Here is a 23793-nt window from a genome sequence, read left to right on the forward strand (position 1 = left end):
TTGTTATGACTGATATTCGGATGCTCCTATCAGGAGCCTCGATTGTGTCCGATTGAGGAAAACAATCAGAATTCTACTCTAGGCCTTAGAGGGCTGGGGTCATCTTTCCTTATGGTAAATTGCCCTTTGGCATTTGAGCATTGGGGTGTTACGTTGTGACTGGATGGAGGGCTGGCTGGTGGCTCAGGGCTGTGGGTGAACAGCCCATAAGGGCCTAGGAAGGAGCAGGCTTGTGAGTCCTTCTACATTCAGAACAGTTTGTGGAATTTAATTATTTTTAATTTTATCCTCCACCAAGCATGAAACGCAGCTGACTTTCAGATCCCAAAGTGTCAGGCAACCAGCCCGCTGGCTGCATGCAGCTTCCAGACATGGAATGCTACAAGGGAACCACAGATACCCAAGCCACTGCATAATCAACTGGACTGGCAGGAACAGGGCAGAAATTACTTTAGAGTCCTCCATGATTCAACTGAGGAGTGGGGATACCGGCAGGGCAGGCGACTGGAGCTGATGGGCTAACACTCTATGTTCTCACTCAGGAGTGAGAGATTTCAGGAGACTGTGGCTGCATACCCTCATGGCATAGACCACCAGCACCGCGGAGACTTGGCCTCTGTTTTCCTCCAGGCCTTCAGCTGATCCACCCAGCCTCCAACACCTTCCAGGCTGAGGTGAAGCAGACTGCTAGCTAGGTCACATCAATGTTCTGCCACTTCCAGGGCAACCAAAGTCCAAACTGAACACAAAGAAACAAAAACTCTTCCCTTCCCACAGGGAAGCTGCAATAGGCAGCTGTCTCCCCCTCTTCCTGGCCTTCACCAGCTTTCTCTCTCTCAGTGAGTACTCCAGATCTGCTCTCCTACCCAACCAGGCTGCAACGGAGCTGGCTTCTCCCTTTTTAGCTCTTCCCTCAAAGCCTGACACCTGTTCATGTGTCATAGGGCAGGGCTGACTGGGTTCCTGTTAATCCTTTCCTGACCCCTGTGGGGTCTGTAAACCTCATCACAGAGACGAACAAACCAACCAAACCATGAGCAAGGTAAAACTAGTTTGTTTGTTTATTTTTTGAAGAAGGGGGTGTTCTATGCATTAAGAAACTATCTTGCAGGGAATGGCAGCACACCTCAATCAGCCGCAAAGCCATTCCTCTGGAGCAATAATGCATGTCATGATCCGTGCCTGCAGCTTCGCTGATAGACCCACCCATTAAAGCAGGAGGAGATGCCCCCGGTAGACTTCTTGTGGAAGATCAAATACCAGGGCTCTGTAATCGAGCAGAGAAAGGCATAACGAGAACTGATGGCTGTAAACTGAAGCCAGACAAATTAAATTAGAAACTAGGCACATATTTCTAATGGTGCACACAATTAACAGACCACCAAGGGAAGCGATGGATTCTCCATTTCTTGATGACTTCAGATCAAGACTGATGCCTTTGTGGAAGAGGCTTCAGTTGAACACAAGTTATCAGGCTCAGTGCAGGGGTAACTGAGTGACATGCGCTGACCTGTGTTATACAGAAGGTCAGAGTAGATGATTAATGGTGCCTTCTGGCCTTAGAATCTATGGCTCCATGAATCAGAGAGTTCCAGGTTTCAGGGAGATGCCTTCAGATAACAATTATACATAATGGATGAAGCTGGGTTCAGAGCTTGGTTGAGGGACTCCATAAACTGTGCCAGGCTCTGGGCCTCTCTCTAGCCCACTTCCTGTTAGCGCCATCTGATGGGCCCTGCAGCTAGCTATGCCATCCTCTCTCCATCCAGGATTTTGCAGGACAGGCCCTTGGCTTGCAGTACATTAATAGATTTTGGGGGGTGCTTGCACCGCGGTGCAATGGTGAGGCAGCCCAGCAGGGGGCATGTGAGCAGCAACAACACACAATGGCAATTAGCAGGGGCTTTTCCACGAGGTGGGGGATGATGGAGGGAAGGCAGAGAGGGTGAAACAGAAACACCTCTCACTGAGGGACACAGCGTAGCTGCTTGCTGAGGGGGGCTGTTGGTCTCATCACCAGGGGACACTCACACTGTGGATCCCTCTGATGCCACAGGCTCGGGCTCCGTGGCGGCCTCATGGGAAGCAGGTGGAGTCGTCAGGGCGGCAACCGGCTGGGAGCGAAACAAAAAGTCATGGAGTGAGTGTGGTGGCTCAGGAGGGGTAGCCCTGGCCGATCTCCCGCCAGCCATGGGCAGCTGCTCCCTGGCCTGTCTGTTCACTGCTTTACTATCTCCCTGCCCTTATCTAGGCACAGACATAAACACTTCATAGACACCCCATGGGCTCCCATCTGCCTCTCTGTCTTACCCCTTTGCTCCCCTTTCTTCTCTACTCAGCCATCCTCTGCCTGTCTCCCACGCTCTCGCCATCTCTGCTCATCCTCCCAGGGTCCATCCCTAGTTTCCTCCCTTCCCTTTCCCCCCAGCTCTCTTTATTAACCCCACTCCTCCCAACATCTCCCAGTAGCAGTGGGGTAGTTACCACATCATCGGCAGAGTTCTGGCGACACACCGCTTTGCATCCAAAGGCTGCCAGGGCAATAGAAACAAAGAATCCCAGCGAGGTTAAGATCAGGATGATGGCCCGCATGCCCGTGCAATAGTGCTGGGAAACAGAGCAGGAGATGGGGAATCACAAACAGACCCCTGGACTCAGCATGGATCAGAGGAACTAACGACCGGACAGCCCTGTTTGTTCCATTGTCCATCCCCTGGTGGGAATGGGAAGGTGTGTTCCCTGCAGTCTATTCTCATGTCCTGTCCAGTTCCAGTGAGTCAAGCTCCAGGAAGCCGTCAACAGGAGGAAGAATTCCAGGAATTAATGACTCCCCCACCTACCCCAGGAGACAGTTCCCAGGGGGACAGAGAAATGAAGCCCAGACCTGAGTTCCTCAGGAGATCTATCCCCTCCTCCAATTCCCATCCCTGATCCTCCCTGCCCCAATCTCAGCCAGCTGGTTGCCCCAACATTGCTCTTCTATAGCTCTCCATGGAGAAGGCACCCACCGAGATCTGGTACAGCTGCCTGCAGTGCAACCTGTTGTGGGAAGGACACCGAATGTACCGGTTACGGGGATCGTACACCAAGTCCACCAGGTAGAATAAGTTGATCACGCCCACCACCACCGTGCAGATGATGTAAATGACCAGGCAGGCTTTCACCTGGAAGATGAAGGGATAAGGTTGTCACTGCTAGGAAGCACCAGGGTGCTGAAGAGTAGGAATGAGAGACTGCCAATGCTCCTGAACACATAACACTTATAAACCCCAGCTTGCTCCCCTAGAGTCTTTCCAGTGTACAGAGGGGAGCTGCCCCGTCAAGAGATCACCTCCTAGTAGAGCCCCTCTCTGGATCCATCTCACACTAACATATGGGCTCGGCCTCCTGTCCTGACTTGTCCTTCCCTCCCAACTAGATCTGCCTTGCCTCTCCGTAGGACTGGGCCAGGATCACCTCTTTCTTCCCTGGGGCTGCCCCGTCCTGGCTCTGTCCCCTCGATCTGCCTATGGCTTCATCTCCCCTTCATGCAGCTGGGCCTTGGGTACCACAGCTGCCCCTCAGAGCACCACTACCAATGGGGTTCATCTCAGCCACTGCTCCAGGCCCATCCCTCACAAATGGCTTCCTCCTCTTCCCCCACCTTGCCCTCTGACAGAATTCCCCAGTGCAAGGCAGAGCTACCTCGGGCCTCACAGCCCCAACTGGCCCAGAGAGTACAGTCCCTCTTAGGAGGGCCACTTGTCTGGGGAGAGGAATGAGGAGGGATGTGACTGAGCGCTGATGCAGCCCTGGCCCAGGTTTTAACAAGAGGTTACTCACCAGGGCCAGGCTGTGTGTTGTGTCTGCAGCCAGAGTGATGATGCCGGCCAAGAGCAACTGGAGAGGAAGAGAGAATGAGAGAAAGTAATCAGAGGAATCAGCAGAGCTGGGGTGGGAAGGGATAGCAGGAGGCTGCAGGCTAGGGTTAAGGGGTATTGGCAGAACTGGGGAGGGGGGGAAGAACCTGAGGCTGGGATAGCAAGAAGGCTGTGGGTTGGGATTAGAGGACATCAGTCAGGCTGGGGGTAGGGAGGGAACCCAGGGGTGAGATAGCACGGGGCTGGGGGTCAGAACTGAGAGGCACCAGCAGAGCTGGACATGGAGGCTCAGGAAATGGGTCGGTCACTTACGAGCACTGCCGAGTAAAAGTGGACGTGCAGCTCATCCCTATAGACGCAGGGGGAAATGGCCAAGAGGACACCAAAGGCCATCTGCAGTAGCCCCACCAACAGCAAGAGGGCCTGCAAATGGGAAACAAACCCACCATCAGCATGCAGCTCTGGGCGGGGGCAGGACAGCCAGCAGGGGGCAGAGACAGGCGCCATGTCCAGTCACTGGCTAACAGGCACCAGGGCCTGTCTGACAAGAGGATCCCAAAGACCCCAGGTGCTAGGCCAGAGCACCAAGGGATGAGCTGTGACATGGGGCAACAGGGGTGTGTGTGTGTGTATGTCCAACCCTCCACACATGCTGCTCACCCCCAAGACTCTAGGCTGCCCTTGGAGGAACCGCTGCATCAGGGGTCCCGCTTCCGACATGGCAGAACCCAGAGTCTTGATATAGACCAAACTCCTCACAGGCTCTGGAGCGGGAAAGACAGCCCTGTGGGTGCAAGAGGGACTGGGTCATTGGGTGCACTGGAATGCTAAACTGCATTATACCATTCAGCTGCTAGGTGCCACCGTGTGGAATATATCTTAGTTAAGCTCACAACAGCCATTCCTGGCAGTGCACTAAAGGATCTTATAGCAAACACATGGCTTTATGAAAAAGGCTCTGCTGCCAGTCCATATCTGGCACAAGAGCCTGAATTGCTAATAGCAACTCAGCAGCCCCGTGTGCACAAAACGTACACAGGGCATGTAATGCTAGCAGGGACTTTGGAGTAACCAGTTACCCATAGTGTTGTATGGGGGAAATCATTATGTAGTGAGCCTTATCACCTTATACTTAGAGCAGAGCCAGCAACGCTTATCTGTACATTTCTCAGCCACAAGCTCAGGAAAGTGTTTGCTGTTAGAGTAACTCCCCACTTAACATCCTCTCGCTTAACATTGTTTCGATCTTACATCCTTGCTCCATTACAGAACATGCTCCATTTAAAGTTGTGCAATGCTTCACTATAACATTGTTTGTCTGCTTGCTTTGTCCACAGCTGGCAGCCGCCCCCCACCCCCATCAGCTCCCCTACGCCTCCCGCCCGCTGGCAGACCCCACAGATCAGTGCCTTCCCCCTCCTCCTCCCGCTCACAGCAATCAGCTGGCTTGCGGCATTCAGGAGGGAGCGGGAGGAGCAAGAACTCAGCCTGCAGTCTCCCCCTCCCTCCCAAACACCGCAAACCGGCTGATTGCTGTGGGCAGGAGGCAGGGGAGACAGGGAGGAGCCTGCACGCCGAGTCCTCACTCCTCCCCCCTCCCTCCTGTCCCCTGAACATCACAAGCCAGCTGATTGCCGCAGGCAGGAGGCAGTGGAGGGAGGTGGAGGAGTGAGGATGCGGCATGTGGAGTAAAGGGGGGGTTGGGGGAAGGGGCGGAGTGGGGGGGCCGAGGGTTGAGCCCCATCCCTCTGGTGCTTGCAGCATAGGGGAAGCTGCTGATGCTGCTGCGCAATGTGCTTCTCCTAGCCTAAAGCACCTTCAGCCTCCTTGCCTGCCTCATTGCCTCCAGTGCCAGTGGGCTGTGCCTGTGTGGGGTAAGGCAGGGGCACCTCCCAACTATAGTACTGTATGGCCAACAAAAAAAATCCCTGGAACCTAACCCCCTCCCATTTACATTCATTCTTATGGTGAAATTGGATTCACTTAACATCATTTCCCTTAAAGTTGCATTTTTCAGGAACATAACTACAATGTTAAGTGAGGAGTTACTGTACTTAAGTCTCTGATATCTTTTCTGGTATCATAATAGCAAGTTGGCAACAGCTATTCCACAGTGTCAGAACCAAACTGAAAGTAAGACTAGAAGAGAATGAATCTGGAAAACAATGGACCAATTAAAGTCTCCAGGGGAAATGCAGCAGAAAACTGGGGAAAATGGAAGCAAAGACAGCACTGGGAGAGGCACAGACAAAAAAGACGAGTGTCTGCAAAGAGCATTAATTCTTCATGTGGCAGGTGAAGAAATGTTAAATACTTCTCTCATTTTTTGAATTTGATGATACAGCAGATAAAAAGATATATATAGGTCTTAAAGAGTAGGTTTGAGGCCTACTGTCCACTGCCAAGAAATATCCCATATGAGACTCAAACAGTTTTCACTAGACGTCTGACAGATGGGGTAAATATAGACCAGCATGCGACTGATGGAAAACCGGCAGCACAATCCTCCAAATGTGGAGAAGTGTGTGACTCGCTCATTAGAGACCCCATTGTGTGTGGTATTGTATCTGACTGTGCGAGTGAGTTTAACCCTTGAATGTGTTGTGGATGTATGACATGCAGATGAAAAGGCTGCAACCACAAGTGTCTTGAGGCCATTTTCAGAAAACCTTTTCACAGTACTCCATCAAGGATTCAAAGGTGGTTGCTACTACTCCAGAAATATCAACTGGAAGTTGGATACAGACCACGTAAAGAATTACTGTAGTAATTGCTGACGCTTTATCCAGAGTCTACACATTGCATGATGAAGGAGTAAGTTCAGAGGAAGCTGATGTTGCACTACATCAGATTAGCTTTTATTTGCCTATTGCCAGACAGAAATTGAAGGAATTTCAAGCAGATACTGCAAATGATGTCGTCTGCAAACTATTTGGCAAAGAGGGCCCGACAATAGATCTGTAGTACCAGAGGTTATTCGTGCTTATTGGTCACATAGAGAGGAACTAAGTGTGCAAAATGGGCTTGTCTTTAAAAGTGACAGAATTATAGTACTGAAAAGTCTCAGAAAAGAGATATTGGCTATTATTCATGAGTGTCAACTGGGAGCAGAATTATGTAAAAGGAGAGCTCAAGATGCTATCTATTTGCCAGGCAGGTGTAGTCAGACTGAGGACACAGTATGTGCTTGCAATGCATGTCAAACCTTCTGAAACAAAATCGAAAGGAACCAATGCTACCACAAGAGATCCCATACAGACCTTGGCAGGGACCTTGTGAGGCTGGCAGACTAGGTGCCAGCTCATGCTAAGGTCCGTAGGCCTCAAATAAACACTGACCAATGCATAGCTGGAAACCAGTCTGGCTCACCTGTGAGCTAGTGGTATTAAAATAGATGTTAAGTGTGTAGTGTTTAGACTTTATGAAATACTTGTAGGATGCGGCATGTGTTAATCTCACTGATAACATCTGATAAGGTAATAGTAAGCATTTGCATTATAAACCCCTGTAACTGTGTAACACACTGAACAGGAAAGATGCATTAACTAATGTCAAATGGTACAGACGGTGTTACATCCTGCCCACCAGAAGGCCTATTGAAACCAAATGAGTCATCATGAAACACCAAAGAACAAAGACTCTGTTAATTCCACACCCACACATCTCCACCAAAAAAAAAAAGTCACTATGAAGAGGAGACATGCACATGAACTCATCCCATCAGCTTGAACTCTCGGAGGAAGGGAATAAAAATCCCTAACAAGAAGAAAGTGGATCTCTCTGCTCCTTGGACTTTGGGAGGGCAAGATTTCTAAGCATGAGCAAGGAATCCCCAGCTGCTCTGCCTGGGTTAGCCCTAAAGGATATATAGAGCTTACATATTGCAACAGCTGCCTGCCATCACCTTCAGAAACCTAGGACTCTAACTCGTTCATGTGTATGTTTACCTGCTTTAACCTTGTAAATAACTAATTTCTTTCTCTTCATTAATAAATCTTTAGATGGTTTATTATAGGATTGGCTCCAAGTGTTGTCTTTGGTGTGAGAGCCAAAGCACTGTTGACCTGGGGTAAGTGACCAGTCCTTTGGGATTAGGAGTAACCTGAATATTGTTGTGATTTTTGGTGCAAGGGACCATCTATCACAAAGGAAGGCTTCCCTAGGTAAGATAGACGCAGCCAAGGGGACTGAGACTCCTTGGGTAGGTGGTTACAGTGCCTGAGGAGTTTACCCTTGATATCTGGTTGGTGAAATCTCAGTATAGAACTAACAACTAATATGGGGTTTATGCCTTGCTTTTTAACAGCCTAGTGAGAGGTTGTTACTCATGCTCTTGAGCCACTTCAGGACAGTTTGACAGATCTGTTTGTGTTTCAAGGTGCAGATTCTCTTATTCTGGTGGATTGTTATTTAACATACTCAGCAGTCTGCTTGCCTCAGGACCACCAGTGCATCTGTCATTGATGCTGCATGTCTATATTTAGAAGGTATGGAGGCCCTGAAGAACTCATTAGTGACAATGAATCACACTTTTGCTCCAGAGGCTTCAAAACTTTTGTAAAGCAGTGGGACTTGGTTCATAAAACATCAAGTCCATTGTTCCCACAATCAAATGAAATGGCTGAGAGAGCAGTTCAAATTTACAAAGGGTTCTTTAAAAAAAGAATCTAGCATCGATAACACAGATCCATATCTTAGCCCGTTGGACTCATACACCTAGGCAGTAAAGGAGATTGAAGATTATCTGCTCAACTCTTCATGGGAAGACATCTAAGGACCAGCTGGCCAACTTCATCAAAGCTGTTGCAACCCACGGTAATACAAGGAGACATACAAACTAGCCTAAAAGTGAGACAAGTGTAACTTTAGTGCCCTTGTGGCCAAGAGAAGGTACGCGCAGGAATGCAGCAGGAGAAATCCCTTCCACCCCAGGGGCACGTGTTCCAAATCCCCCAGAGTGAACACACCCACCCACCCAGGAAAGGTACAATGGATACAAGAAAGGGAGATATTTATTTACAGAGGGATGAGAGGAGAAAAACCAAGGAGAAAATATAGGTGGAGCAGTAGAACAGGGTTGCATTCAAACCAAGGCCCCATTGGCCCAGTGGTAGCACAGTCTGAAAGGGCAGACACCAAGCAATGTGTCTGCACACAGAGTTCAGGAGTCCTGAGCAAAGTTCCAGTCCAATGGTGAGTCTGGGGTGCTCCTAGTGATCTTTGGCACCAGTGAACCCCCCTCCCCCACCCCCAAAAAAAACCCCTCCGGTGCCCTTTTCTGCTGCTCTCTGCAAAGCCACACAAAGCGACCACCTCCCAACTTAATTATCTAGCAGCTTCCCTCCTTGTTCCCAATGCAGAGTCACAAGCCCCAATACTCACAGCCCCATACAGCTCTGGGCAGCCATGATACTGGGTCCAGTTCTGGCCTGTCCATCTCAGGCAATTCCTCCCTGGCACAGTGCTCCTCCTGGGTCCTGTCCTGGGGTGTACCCAATCAGCCCCCCTGTCCTTCCCAGGCCTCAGGCAGGTTCTCTGCTGCTTCACTTTGTGAGGACCTGTGGGCTACTACCTCTCTCTCCCTCTCAGCTCCAGAGCCACCCCCAAAGTCTCCTTCTTGGAAAAAATGTAAAGGGGCCATGCTCTCTAAACCCCTAAGGGGTTACACAAGCAAAGCAGAAATTTTTTGACAAAGGTGCAAAACCTTTATCACCCCTGGAAAAAGGAGAAATGGTTTGTATTTGTAAAAAAAAAAAAAAAGCACAGAAACCTGCCAAGGCGATTGACCAATACACTGCTCCAAGATCTTGTTAACACAGAGGAAGGAGATGTCTGCAGAAGAAACAAATGATTTGATGGGCACTGAAAGAATTGGGCAGGAGGGGAATGTAAATATGGAACAAACAGAAATGGTATCAACATCCAGCTCAGACATGCAGGCAATACCAGACCAGTCTACTGAGTCTCAAGTGGTCAGTTTGAATATAGAAGAAAAAAAATGGGAGTCTGATACTCCTGTTACTACCTCTAAAGGCAGAGCAATAAGAAAACCTGCTAGATACACACGTCTCCACTGCAATAAAAAAAACAAAAAACACGGCAACAAGTCTCTGAGCCCAGATCATTGACTCAGGCTTGCAGGGTTCAGGCTGAAGGGCTATAAAATTGCAATATAGATGTTGGAGTTCAGGCAAGAGCCAAGGCTTGAGAGCCACTCCTTGCAGGGTTTCAGGGCCCAGGCTCCAGCCCATGCCTGAATGTTTATGCTACAATTGTATGGCCCTGCAGCCCAAGCCCAATGAGCCCAAGTCAACTGATCTGGGCCAACCCTGGGTCTTTTATTGCAGTGTAGATATACCCACAGAAACTAAAATTCCATTCAAGTTAATTTGAATGGGGTTTTTTTTGTTTGTTTTTTTTAAAAGGGCAGATGTAATGTTAGTAGGAACTTTGGAGTAGGAACCAAGTGTTGTATGGGGGGAAAAATCATTATGCAGTGAGCCTTATGAGTAGAAGGACAGGGCTTGGAGCCAGGCAGACAAGCCGTCAATACCAATCTGTACAGTTCGCAGCTACAAGTTCAGAGAAGTGTTCACTGTTACTTAAGTCTCCAGTGTCTTTTCTTAAGTTATAGTAGCCACTTGGCTACAGCTATTACAGGGTATAAAAATATGAGGCGCTAATGGGCTCGTTACTCTAATGGAGAAAGAGAAAAAGAACCATTGCCTGCAAGCTGAAGCCAGACAAACTCAAAGTAGACACAAGAGACACATTTTTAACAGTGCAGGTGATTAACCATTGGAACAAGCTGCCAAGGGAAATGGTGGATTCTCCTTCTCTTGATGGCTTCAAATCCAACCTGGAGGCTGTTCTGGAAGAAGCTTCAGCCAAACAAGTTACTGAGCTCCACACAGGTGTAACTGAGTGACATTCTCTGGCCTGTCCCACCCAGGAGGTCAGACCAGATGATCCAACAGTCCCTTCTGGCCTTTAAATCTAGGAATCCATGAAATATGGGACAGGGTCGACCCAGCCAGAAACCTGAGAGCAATTGGAGAGCTTATACCACCTCCATGCAACCCATTTCCTGACAGAATAGCTCCCATGTCCTGACCCCATTAAGAGCCTGTCTCCCTTGCCTCTTCACTCTCATGTTTCCACCCTCTCTATCCCGCTGTATTTTCCCCTTTGAAGTCATCCATTCTCTCTCTCTGTCCCCAGCCTGTGCAGCCCCTCCCTAGAGAGGCACCTCTGGGAGGATCAGCCTGGTCCCTGTGCTGGAAGCCCCAAGGGAGGGGGAACAGGCCTAGTCGCTAGCTAGGAGGCAAGTTGGAAGCAGAGGATAAGGACACAGATTTTGGGTTCCCAGGGTGGGAGACTCCTCTGGCCAGGAGGAATGAGGGGCAGGGGTCCTGTCCTGCCCCAGAGGGTCCTTCACCCCGCTCAGGCCAGCCATCTCTTCCTCAAGTGATCCACCCCCAAACCGCTCATCCCATCCAATGTCCTCATCATTGTCCCCTCACCCACCTAGCCCTGCATCTTCCACCCAGTACTCACCTGTGTTGCTCTATCCCAGCACAGGGGTGGGCTCTCAGCACGAGTGCTGTTCCCCAGCTCCACACCTGTTTCTCCTGCCACTTGCCTGCCAGACCGATCCGATCCTCCTTGTTATCTCACAGCTAGGACACCCCCTCCAGGAAGTGTCCCAACCTCCCACAGGGCTGCTGGACGCTTACCACAAACAAGGAACTTTCAACATCAGGCTTGGTCTGCTTCCCCACCCCCGTCCTCGCTCAGGGATCTGTAGATACTTAACACATCCATGACTCCTGGGGAGGACAGGAGTGATCCATCCACAGGCCCCATCTGGCCCATTCCTCCTTCAGGAGACTTCCTCCAGCCTTAGACCCAATACAGGGGCAGCTTTCCTGGTCCTGGAAAGGAGCATTAGGTGAAATATTTGGCCTGACCCTTTTTCTGGTGAAAAATGCAGATTCAGATCAACAAATATTTTGCAAATTTGTGTTGAATGCTCCAAATCAGAGGAGGGGAAAAAAAACGTAAAACTTTCTGAACAAAAATTGAAAAGTTTCAACTCAACGTTTTCAAAACCAAACTTTGATTCAACACACCTTTCCATTTAAAAAATAAGGGATCTTTTTAAAAAATATTAGGAAATCATTAAGAAATAATAGCTCAAAGATGAAACGTTGGTTATATGAAACCTTCCATTTAACTCTAAATGATATTTTTGCTGACTTTGTAGTTTGCCAAAAAAGTTGACATTATTTTTGTTGTGGTTCGATCCAAAGTGAATCCCCCCACCCCAACATTTTGGTACAGTCAGTGAACCAAAAAAAAAAAAGTTATTCACAAGTCTCTACTGGAAAGCCCTTTCCAGCCACAGATTTTGTAGGGGTGTAACCCCCCCTCTCCAAAAGCACACGTGCCTGTTACATGCTCCCACTGATGGGTTAGGCTTTAATCTCACTTCTGCCCTGTGAGGCCCACTAGCCGAACTGAGCTGCACAGAGCCTATTGGGTTCTGCATCATCAGTAGGATTGGTGCGTGGCCATCACATGGCTAGAGTGGGCCATCCCCAGGTTCCATAACACATAGCATTTGGCTTTCACTGGTAACTCTCTTCTTGTGATAGGGTTCATCGAGAACCTCTGAAATCTTACAACTCTGAGGGCTCAGTCAGCCTGGTCCCTGGCTCACTGCTTATTCCTGTTCATTTCACAATAGGTGTAAATATTTCTCCCTACCCCTACAAAATACTCCTTTCCCTCCCCCCACCTCTCCTCTTGCTGGTCTTGGCTACAAGAAGTGTAGCTCATACCCGCTATGTGCCACAATTGTGGGCTAATTGTGTGATTCTAACCAATCCCTCCTTAGCAACACCTCCTGGGGTGATCTATTCTTTCATCAATGCCATTTATTGCCCTCCTCCCCCCAGTGATGACCCACAGCTGTGTGTAAATGTGCATGACTCACCACTGCAGCACCTCCTGCTGGTCATCTCCAGGAATTAGCTCTTTTCCAACCTGGTTGCCCTCTGCAGGCCAGTGTCCTGCTTTTCCTGGCCCCCCATGTCCCTCCCAACCCCAGTGCCTTTTACCCTGCGGCTTCTCCCTAGCAATAACCCCACCAGTCTCTATGGGTATCCCCTCTCTGGGGAACCCCCAACCCTCTAATCGCCACCTTGCCTCACTCTGGGATATTGGCAGTCATCACCAAGCCCCCACTCCCAGGGGCAGACTGCAGTGTAAAAGCCACTCATCATAGGCAAGGGGGTTTGGGCCTGCTGTCTTCCTCTGCCTCCTAATACCTCAGACTAGGCCCTGAAGCCTGGGGAGTTGCCATCCTGGAGCTCCCCTGCTCCTCTGGCTTGCCCCAGCCCTACTTCACTCCCAGTACCCTTTCTGCAGGGAGCCAGACCCTATCTCTCCCAACCCAGAAAGAGACTCCTTTTAGGCTACTGACTCACAGCCTTTTTATACAGGCCAGCTGTGACATGGACCAGCTGCAGCCACTTCCCCCAATCAGCCCAGTTTAGCAACTCTCAGCCACAACCTTCTCCCAGGGCTGACTTTAACCCTTTTTCTGCTGGAGTGGGGGAGCTGCCCCACTATGCTGTGCCACTCAAGTTTATTGTGTGTGTGGGTTGTGTTGTGCTAGAAGATTTGTGCTGATTTGTGCAGGTGATGAACGATGGGGGTGTGCTACAGTGAGAGGCTATACATGTTTTTGGTTACTGTGTGTGCTAGTTGTGTTGTTATATGGATGTTTTTGAAGAACTGTGGCAGGTGGTCCAAGTAAGCCACCATCTATGCAGCCAATGAAATTGTTGTATGCAAATTATCTGTAGAATAAGAGTGGTGGTTGGTTGAGTTGCCTCTGATATCACAGTGGTCTAGGACTCTTGGTATGGCATAGATACAGCTGTTTGTTATGTATATATTATTCTATTATCCCCTTGAATAAATCTATTTAATCTATTTAGGGGTTTATCCTGCCACCTATCATTGTGGCATCTGAGTACTGTCCACATGAAATAAATAATAGAGTCCCTAGCAGATTTCCTGGGGTCACTGCCACTTTTCTATTTTTACAGTAAAAAATTCTGTTTGGGACAGGGTTTTACTGTTTAGGGGGAGAGGGGATGGAAAGAGAAGGGACTGTTTGAGTTGGGACCATCACTCAGGGTGGAATGGCTTCCCCAAAGAAGAATGTTTTGCAACATTTCCTAAAGAGTCAGACTCTGGCTTAGCTTGATCTCTTCTGAATGATAGCTCCATAGCCAGATCATAGAAATATGGGGGTTGGAAGGGACCTCAGGAGATCATCTAGTTTAACCCCCTGCTCAAAGCAGGACCCATCCCCACTTTTTTTTTTGCCCCAGATGCCTAAATGGCCCCCTCAAGGATTGAACTGACAACCCTGGGTTTAGCCAGCTAATGCTCAAACTACTGAGCTATCCCTCCCCCTTGACTGACAATGCTTTGTGCCCGGCTGTCACAGGCTGCTCCCTGGGCTATGAGCTCTGCATTGTACCGCTACCACACTTTTTTTTTGGCCAGTTCTATCCCCCCTGCAAAAAACATCATGTTTTCTAGCCACGAGGTTATTCAGTGCCACTAATTCCCCAGGAGAATTCCATTATCTTCTACAATAGATCTATCTTAAAGTTTTATGCTACCACTCATCACCCTGGTATCTGGTTACTTTCCATGTAAAATCAACTGCAATAGAGAAACAGAGTTTGGCACTTCTCCCATGAGAGGGTCCAAACTCTGCTTGGGATAGGGGAGTTTTGATTGTTGGACAAGCATCATTCTTATGGTGGTGTAGAAGACTTGACTCACAGCAGGTGTGCCCCCTCATTGGTGGGCATGGCGTAGCAGCTCTTTTGTTTCTAGTACCCCCTGTCCATGGTTGCTTCAGTCTCACTGTGGTCCATATCTTCTCACAACTCAATCAGGCTACATTTGTTACCCAAAAAGTGGTGGAACTAAGTTCAACAAATAATATTCCCACTCCTTGTGTTTGCTGTGGGTCCCATGGTCCTTATATCAGAGCTCTCAAAAGTCCTTACCTTCTAATGTCAGGGGATATTACACAATCTTCATCCTATAACTCACCCAAGGTCTGCTCCATCAGCATCCTTGCTGCTACCTGCCTGAAGTTCTTCCTACAGAAGCCTCCTCCTCCCCCTTTTAAAGTTCACCCTTCTCTCAGGACCTTCCCCCACCAAAACATCAAACTGAAATACAAATGTAAACCTGCTTCTGCCTTTCCTAGGCTTGACCTTGTGCCCCTTCTTCTGTTGAAATGCCCCAAGGTTCTCTCCCTAGAAGTTCAAAACTTGCCCTATTATAAGTATCTGCTTCTGCTAACCTCCTACCAGACTTCTCTAACTCAGAAAAGGATCCCAGTACTGCCTCACTCTCCCCCTGGGCTTCCCCCTTGACCCTCCTGATCTCCCTAGTTATCCATCCCCAAAGAGGGACTGTACCATTTGTTCCCTCTTCCCCAACAGCCTCTGCCTAATCTGTGCTTCCTTTCTTTATAGTCACCACTTTGCAGCTTCATCTCCAGCTGGGCTTCATCTTTAATTAGGCCTATAGGGGCAGCCAGATGAGTTAATTGGCCTCATGCCAATTAACCCTTTCAAAGCCAGTATAGGGTATTTATCCCTTCCCAGCTGGAAAAGCTTTTCTGAGGAGGAAGGTTTTGGAGTGATCCCCTGTGGGAGTTGGTTCTGCAGCCAGCCCTCCTCTCCCCCAAACAGAGCATGCTATATATCCATCTCTCCTTGCCTTGGTGCAAGCCTGCCTCCCCTTGGTACAGAGCTACACCGGATCAGCTCCCAGCCCCTGGGAGCGGGGAAGATCAGGGGAGAGGCAGGCATATGGTCAGAGTGCACCCCCTGATGGATATTCTCAGCTGCCTAGGGCCATGGAAGCAAAGCATAAGTTCAGGAGTCTCAGAGCTGCCCTAACATACACTGAGTACTAAGCAGGGCCCTATATAGCCTCAGAATGATACAGGGAAAGCAATGATCCCAGATGTTTTCATCCTTTGACCACAAGGGGCAGGGTAAAATCTAGGCCATGTTGCTCATACCCATTTCTTTTGCAAAGAGTTTGAGAGATGGATCCCGATTGTCATAGTGTCCACAATAACTGTGTTGGCTGCATGCCAGTTGCAGAATATTGCTATCTGTCCATGTCATTTCCTGTCTTGCTGACTGCAGCTTCATGCATGTGAAGAAAGATGAGAGATTCTGAATTCTCTTCTCATTAAAGTATAGCAGGGTAGCAGCCACATACCTTACTCAGGGTCGGGACTCTGTAGTGCTAGGCGGCAGATAGGTACAGATGAAGAGACAATGCATGCCTGGGGAGCTTGCAGTCTAAAACTTTGGCACTTCCTGACTGAATGCAAAACTCAGTATCTGTAATATGCCATTGGTACAGATGCATAATTTTACCATGACAAGATAGTATCAGTCACAGCCCAATCTCACTTTGAAAAGAAAAAAAAAAGCACATTTAATAGTGTGCTCATGCAACAAAAAAATAAGGTCAGCTTCCAGGCATTAACAGTTGGTTAGGTTGCTTTGATCTAGTCCTCTCAGAAACAGGACTAAATCAAAGTGAACTAACAACATGCTAATGCACAGCCACAGGGTCCATGTTAATGGCAACATTTATGGGTTCTGTGACAGGGGTAACCACAAATTGTGACAAGATTCTATCCTTCACCATTGGCTTTCCATATGAAAGGTATATATTACAGCTGGTTAGGAATTTTCAAGGGGGTTTTGACAGAAAACAGTTTCTACAAAATCTAAATTATCTGTGGAAAGGTTTTGATTTCTGCTGAATTTTTTCAGTTCTGTCAGAAAAATCAAAATGAAAGATTTAATTTTGGACCATTTCAACCCTAATCAACACATTTCAGGTCATTGAACTGAAGCAAAGTTTTGTTTTGAGACAGTTTGACATTAAATTAGGTCTGCCTATGGCACTACTGTGCCTCATTCTCCAATTCTCCTCCATGGGCCAGGTACCTTGGACTGACTACATCTCCCATGTTGCAACTCAGCCTCCCCTCTAACCAAGCTGCATGATGCATCTTGGGAAGTGTAGTCCTGCAAGGGAACAAACCCCTAAAGAAGAATTAGGGCATCCTGCATCCAAACTATAACTCCCATGAGGCACTATAGCATCTAAGGCAAATGCTGTAAACACTGAAGTATCTCAAAACATTTCAATAGCAAATGGCAAAAGGAAGTGTTTAGACATTTCTGAATTAAAATTTTTCAGAACTTTGTGTTCAGTGAACAATTAATATTTTGTCCTGATTTGGATGGAAACAAGCATCAAACTGTCAGAAATTCCTACTGGATGGAAATTCTAGTGTTTGCTCAGCTCTAGTGTATAGAACCATTCTGAAGTCAGGATTGTGGCATCCCATCGCTGATGGGAGACACTGCATCCATGGAATATCTTTTTCCTGATACACCAGAAATAGAAGAAATTCTGGGGTTTAATGAAATGTTTAATTTGTTTTAAAAAAATGAAAGCCAGAGACATTTTAGATCAGCAATAACCCAGGTCAAGTTGATGCCTGTGTCTGTCCCTGAAGACACACTTACCAAGTACCACCACCCCTATTATCCCTGCATACACCCACTTTTGATGGTGCTGTCCTATATGAACAGGTCCCATATGGGGGATAATGCACTATCATGTGATGTGGTGACAAAACAGGTCAAATTCAGTCCAGGTGTAAATGGGTGCAGACTCCCTTTGAAGTCAGTGTAGGGGCATCTCCCTAGGCCAGGGCTGCAAATGGCCCAGTGGCTTTGTTCTGGTGGATAACCCCATCCTTTCTCATTCCTTTGGAGCTGAGTGGCTCAGGGGCCCAGGGGCATGAAAGTGTTCTGATCTGTTTGGTCAGTGGCCTGTATTTTTGCCTAGCTGGGTACAGTTTTTAATTGTACCCAGGTGGGGAAATAGAGGCCATTTATTGACCAGGGGAGAATCCAGGCCATTTGCCAGCTGGGTGGAGAAGCCAGTAGGAATAGTCACTGGGGCAGGGGTTGGTGGGGAATCTGCCAATCTCTACTAGGAAAAAGGTCTGCCTGTCTGTGCCCCTTGGCACAGAATCCTGCACTGCTTGGGTACTTGGCCCCACCCCTTGCCATGGGTTATTGCTCACAAGTGAAGCAGCACTTGCTCGGGGCAGGGGAACCACTGGCATCTCCATGGGGGAGCTGTCTGGTGGCGTCACTCAGGCTGGTAGCACGAAGAGCGCCCTTCTCACTCAGGATCTGCTTTTACCTCATGAGAGCTAAGGGCAACAATGGGCTGGAAAAGAAATGAAACACAGCATGCTGAGTAATCCACACATACAGCAGTGATGAAACCCAACCCCCAGGCTGCCATCCTGCTTCTTCCCAGCACCCACCTATCCTGATTGCCCTGCTATAAAAAGGCACAGTAACTAGAAACTTCACCCCAGGCCCCTCTCCATTCTCGCCCACTGTCTGTGTAATGCAGGGGTCGGCAACCTTTCAGAAGTGATGTGCCAAGTCTTCATTTATTCACTCTGATTTAAGGTTTTGCATGCCAGTAATACATTTTAACGTTTTTAGAAGGTCTCTTTCTATAAGTCTATAATATATAACCAAACTATTGTTGTATGTAAAGTAAATAAGGTTTTTAAAACGTTTAAGAAGCTTCATCTAAAATTAAATTAAAATGCAGAGACCCCTGGACCAGTGGCCAGGACCCGTGCAGTGTGAGTGCCACTGAAAATCAGCTCACGTGCCGCCTTTGGCATGCGTGCCATAGGTTGCTTACCCCTGGTGTAATGATATAATTTATGTGTAGCATATTATTCAGCCACTAGGTGTCTGTTCTGTATAAAGTTCCAAGCAAGGTGTAGCCTGCAGTCAACAAGAGAGACAAAGCTGGAACTGGAGCTGCATGTGTCTGTAGTTATAGCTATTTTGTTAGAATAGGAAAATGGGGATCTTTATTTTATCTCTCTTCCCCTTCTCCCCTATTCAACTGTTTAATTACCACATCATCTTCAGAGTTCTGGTAACAGACAGCTTTGCATCCAAACACTGCCAGAGAAACAGTGAGACACAACCCCAGAGTCGCTGTGAACAGTGCAATGCCCCGCATGCCTGTGCAGTAGATCTAGAGAACAGACCAGGGACAGAGAGTTACAGACAATTCCCTGGAAACCAGCATAGAAACTATAGCTACCCAACTACATCTATCCCCACAGGCAGTCTGTGGGGGATGGTCCCTTATACTGCTGCAATATCTTCTTAAGAGCTTCATCCAGCCCCCTTGTAAGTGATGCCGGGGACTATAGGAAATGTGCACCATAGGAATTCTATACTCTGTTAATAGTCATCATTCATTTATTAGTTATGCAGCACCTAATATGTGCTGGACACTTTACCGGACTATGATTATGATTTAATATTACAGTAGGATCTATAAGCTTGGGATCCCATTGTGCTAAGAGTAGATTGTAAGAGATTATCTGTGTCCCAGAGATCTTACAGTCTAAATAGTCAAGACAGGCAAAAACTGGGAGACTGGAAGGACTGTTATCCCCATTTTATAGATGGGGAACTGAGGCACTGAGAGATGCAGTGACTTGTCCAAGGTCATACAGAAAGTTTGTGGCAGACTGAGGAACTCAGCCCAGAACTCCTGGCTTCCAGGTCAGTGCCTTAACCACAAGGTTTCTTCAATCCAGCTCCCCTGAGTCCCAGGTTGCCCTAACTTAGACATGCAGTTTCAGAGGCACATTGCATAAAGTCAGCAGAATTGTTTGAAAAGACCAAATGATCAGACAAATAAAAGTCAATGTGATTTCTAGTAACCTCCAATCCAAACGCCAACCATCCTATTCATGTTGGGGGCACTGAGGGACTATCCTACAGATTTTCCAACACAAACTGGGGTGGGGTGGGAGGAAAAGGAAAATTGAGCAGGATTTTGAAAACAAAACCCCCACAATTCCACACAGTTATCCAGTGGCTTTAGTGATGGGGGGTGCCTATCTTGGGACACTGGACCGCTGGGACGGCTTCCCATGGGCTGAAATCTCCACTACTTGGAGTCCTTAAATCAAGACTGGATCTTTTTAGAATAGATGCTGCAATTCAACCCACAAGGTATTGTTCAGAAGGGCAGGAATTATTGGGGAAAGTCCAATTATTGGGAGAGGAAGGGTGGTCCAATCATCCCTGGCTCTGCCATCCATGTCCTGTGTGATCTATGGCAAGTCACTTAGGCCCAGATCCTCATGAGTATTTAGGCGTGATGATAGTTAGCCTTTCCCATCTGTAAGAAGGAGATAATAGCACAGCCCTGCCTCCTAGGATCCATACATTAAAGCATGTAAGGTGTTCAGATCCTACAGTAATGGGGTGAGAAAAGAACTTAAGACATTACATTCTCTGGCCCATGCTATGCGGGAGGTCAGACGAGACGATCACAATAGTCCCCTCTGGCCTTCAGCAACTGAGGGAGTGGAATGGAAGCCCAAGCATAAAGGATGGATGCTGAATCCCCCAGGATCATATACCTCCCCCAGAAAACAGTCAATGGCCTCCCAAAACAAGGCAGGGCTGGATATGGGATTGGGGGGACCCACCAGGATCTGATCGTGCACACGGCAGTTCTGGAGCTGGTCCTGGAGATCACAGGCAAAACTGAGATAAGAGAGCAGGTCCCTCAGGTAGAGGAAGTTGATCACCATGACCACAGCTGCAGCAATGATCTGGATCACCAGACAGGCCTTCATCTGGAAGACAGCAGAGCTATGAACAATGCTGCTGTCAAGGCTGATTCCCCACTCTGGCATTTCGAGTGCAAAACGTGGGGGCCCCGCAAGGATTCTAAAAATAAACACTGGCCATTCCAGGATTGTATTAAACTCCCAAGGTTACAGCTTCTCTCTGACCTTGGATTGGTAGATGCTGCCACCTCCCAAATGCCAAACCCCTTGGAACCCAGGAAGGAGCACTTGGGAATTCCTTCTTATGGGGTACCCTCAAGCCTTTTCACCTCCCCTCCAGGGAAGAGCTGAGAAAGGAAAACAAAGAAATCAGCTGTTGCCACCAGCTGTTGCTAGATTTTTAAAAGATCAATTAAAAAATTAAGCACCCCAAATAATTTTGGGGGGTTCAGCTTAAAGGTTACAAGCAACAAAAGCATCTGGGGTTAGCACAGAGGAGTCCACAAGCCGTAAGAAATAAACAAAATAAACCTAATTGCATCTTTCTAGACATTTTCTGATCCTCTTACATATCTGGGTTCCAAATAAACAATTCTAGGTATGATTTTGATGATTTTCATACCCGGCCTTCAGCTTTTCACAGCATATCTGCTTCTCTGTTTCCCTCTTCTTCGGAGAACCACAACAGACAAAAACAGAAAGTTTTTTCCCCCAAATTTAAAAAAATTCTAGCCATCCCATTGGCTCTTTTGGTTAGGTGCCCACTCACTTCCCTTTACCTATGCATGCAGTCAGACTTTTTAACTCTTTATAGGTAAAGTAAGTAGAGAACAGCTACCAAGAGGGATTCTATAGCTAACTGGCTGGCTGGGTGTCCACAAAAGGAAGCTACCCCGCTCTCATTTATCACACGCACACCCAAATCACAGACAGTGCTGGCTAGCCTGGTTCAGGTCAGGTCCACACCAGCTAGGATTTCTTCCTGGAGGTTTAGGAAACAGAGTTAATAAGATATATGCATCTTTAATTTTACTAATTACATGAAGAACTGAACAGTATTTTTCACATTTCAAGGACTACAATGACACAGAATACAGGGACATTTTTACCCAGCTGGTTCTGGGAAACCTTCCTGGGAGAGTGCATCAGCCACTTTGTTAGAGGCTCATGAAAGGTGTTGTATTTTAAAATCAAAGTCTTGAAGAGCTAAACTTCACCGAAGAAGTTTTTTGTTAGTCTTTTTGACTGTGTGAAGCCACTTCAGTGCAGCATGGTCAGTCTGCAGGTGGAACCGCCATCCCACAAGTGTATGGGCGTAGCTTCTCCAGAGCATACACAATGCATAACATTCTTTTTCTGAGACTGACCAGTGACTTTTCCTTTTAGAAAGTTTTTTGCTAAGAAACACTACAGGATGGAATTGTTGATCTGGTCCTTCCTGCATTGAAACTGCTCCTACACCATGCTCAGACACATCTGTGGTTACGAAGAAAGGTTGGTCGAAGTCCGGGTCCCTCGGTACAGGATCAGACGTAAGGGCCACCTTAAGCTGGTTAAAGGCTTTCTGACACTTCTCAGTCCACTGAACTACATTTGGTTGTTTTTTCCTGGTTATGTCTGTCAGTGGGGTGGCAATTTGGCTGTAGTGTGATGCAAATCATCCGTAATACCTGGCTAAGCCCAAGGAGGATTGGACCTGCTTCTTTGACTTAGGGACTGGCTAATTTTGGATAGCATTTACTTTGGCCTGTAGGGGATCGATAGTACCTTGACCCACCTGGAGTCCAAGGTACATTATCCTGTTTAGGCCTATTTGACACTTCTTGGCCTTAATGGTTAATCCTGCCTCCCTTATGTGCTGGAAGACAGCTTGGAGGTGTTCCAGGTGTTCTGTCCATGAATCCGAGAATATGGCCACATTGTCAAGGTAGGCAACTGCAAATTCCCCAAATCCAGCCAGAAGGTTATCTACCAATCTCTGGAAGGTGACGGGTGCATTTCGCAGTCTGAAAGGGAGCACATTAAATTCATACAGCCACACCTGGGAGATGAACACCTTTCTTTGGCTAGGTCATCTAGCAGCACTTGCCAGTACTCCTTGGTTAAGTCTAAGGTGGAGATGAATTCAGCATGTCCCAGTTTCTCCAATAGCTCATCTGTGAGTGGCATGGGATAGTTGTCTGGGCAAGTTACAGCATTTAGCTTACAGTAGTCCACACAAAAGCGGATTTCCTCATCTGGTTTGGTCATCAGAACCATTGGAGAGGCCTATGCACTCTCAGAGGGGCAGATTACACCCATCTGTAACATGTCCTTGATCTCCCTTTCTATCGCAGTTTTGGCTTGAGGAGCCATCCAGTAGGGTTGGGCTTCAATTGGGTGAGCATTACCTGTGTAATGGAGTGGTATGCCCGTTCTGGCCATCCTGGGGTGGCTGAAAACACTGGCGTGAAGCTGGTGCACAGCTCCTGGATTTGCTGTTGCTGCTTATGTCCAAGGGTGATGGAAAGGCTCACCTCTTCCACGCCACCATTGCTTTTTCCTTTATAGTAGACTCCTTCAGGCCACTCAGCGTCATCTCTCCCCTGGGCTGTAAACTGGAGAACCTTGATTTCTTGGGAATAAAAGGGCTTTAGAGAATGAACATAGTATACTTTAGGTTTTAGGATAGGGTCTGGGAATGCTATGAAGTAATTAACAGCTCTCAGGTGCTTTTGGACCATAAATGGCCCCTCCCATGATGCTTCCATCTTATTGGCCTGGAGTGCTTTTAGGACCATGACTTGGTCACCTACTCTGAAGGAACGCTCTCTGACATGTTTGTCATACCAGGCCTTTTGCTCCTGTTGAGCATCCTGTAGGTTTTCTTGAACAATGGCTAGAGAGTCCTTGAAGGTGTTTTTCAGGTTGGTTACAAAGTCCAAAATATTCATTCCTGGAGCAGATGTAACCCCTTCCAATTGATGCTTCATCAACTGTAATGGCCCCTTAACTTTGTGACCATAAATGAGTTCAAAAAGGGTAAAAACCCCAAACTGGGATGTGGTACAGGCCTGTAGGCAAAAAGCAACTGTTGCAACACTAGGTCCCAATTATTGGAGTGCTCATTCACAAATATATGTATCATGGCCCCTAAAGTCCCATTAAACT

At 47.7% G+C, this 23793-nt stretch overlaps 2 protein-coding genes across 13 annotated transcripts in view; both read right to left on the reverse strand.

Moving 5' to 3' along the window:
• Nucleotides 1–1061: 1061 nt before the first annotated feature.
• On the reverse strand, nt 1062–16314 carry LOC120393468 (membrane-spanning 4-domains subfamily A member 4A-like). 7 transcript variants are annotated; one of them, XM_039518058.1, is made up of 10 exons: nt 16197–16308; nt 11677–11794; nt 9631–9692; nt 4521–4644; nt 4173–4283; nt 3823–3879; nt 3009–3164; nt 2485–2607; nt 2032–2114; nt 1062–1313 (listed from the first exon to the last, which is right to left on the reverse strand). In XM_039518058.1, the coding sequence occupies exons 4-10, from the start codon at nt 4578–4580 to the stop codon at nt 1253–1255; spliced, it is 651 nt and encodes a 216-aa protein (XP_039373992.1). In that variant the 5' UTR covers nt 4581–4644; nt 9631–9692; nt 11677–11794; nt 16197–16308; the 3' UTR covers nt 1062–1252. The 7 variants fall into 7 exon arrangements, with proteins under 7 accessions (XP_039373992.1, XP_039373986.1, XP_039373989.1 ...); XM_039518052.1 differs by lacking the exon at nt 9631–9692 and having other exon boundaries at nt 16197–16309; XM_039518055.1 differs by lacking the exon at nt 9631–9692 and having other exon boundaries at nt 1062–1267.
• Nucleotides 16315–17235: 921 nt separating this feature from the next.
• Nucleotides 17236–23793, reverse strand: part of LOC120393469 (membrane-spanning 4-domains subfamily A member 4A-like) — a 30075-nt gene continuing 23517 nt past the window's right edge. For 5 of the 6 annotated variants that reach the window (XM_039518065.1, XM_039518063.1, XM_039518062.1 and 2 more), the window contains 3 exons: nt 20560–20709; nt 18960–19082; nt 17236–18242 (listed from right to left, as the gene is read on the reverse strand). In XM_039518065.1, coding sequence (XP_039373999.1) covers nt 18195–18242; nt 18960–19082; nt 20560–20709 — 321 coding nt within the window. In that variant the 3' untranslated portion in view covers nt 17236–18194. Of the gene's footprint in view, nt 18243–18737; nt 18824–18959; nt 19083–20559; nt 20710–23793 lie in introns of all 6 variants that reach the window. The other variant, XM_039518061.1, reaches the window with a different exon arrangement.

The sequence above is a fragment of the Mauremys reevesii genome, unplaced genomic scaffold (assembly GCF_016161935.1).
Source record: "Mauremys reevesii isolate NIE-2019 unplaced genomic scaffold, ASM1616193v1 Contig2, whole genome shotgun sequence".
Taxonomy (NCBI): domain Eukaryota; kingdom Metazoa; phylum Chordata; order Testudines; family Geoemydidae; genus Mauremys; species Mauremys reevesii.

What these genes read in the sequence shown, in the direction of transcription:
- LOC120393468 (XM_039518052.1), bottom strand. Translation starts at nt 11,735, where the DNA reads ATGGGCCAGATGGGGCCTGTGGATGGATCACTCCTGTCCTCCCCAGGA. An exon ending in CAACACACAGCCTGGCCCTG is followed by an intron (nt 3,165 to 3,822) that starts GTGAGTAACCTC and finishes TTCATCTTCCAG; the next exon opens with GTGAAAGCCTGCCTGGTCAT. An exon ending in GGCAGCTGTACCAGATCTCG is followed by an intron (nt 2,608 to 3,008) that starts GTGGGTGCCTTC and finishes TCTGTTTCCCAG; the next exon opens with CACTATTGCACGGGCATGCG.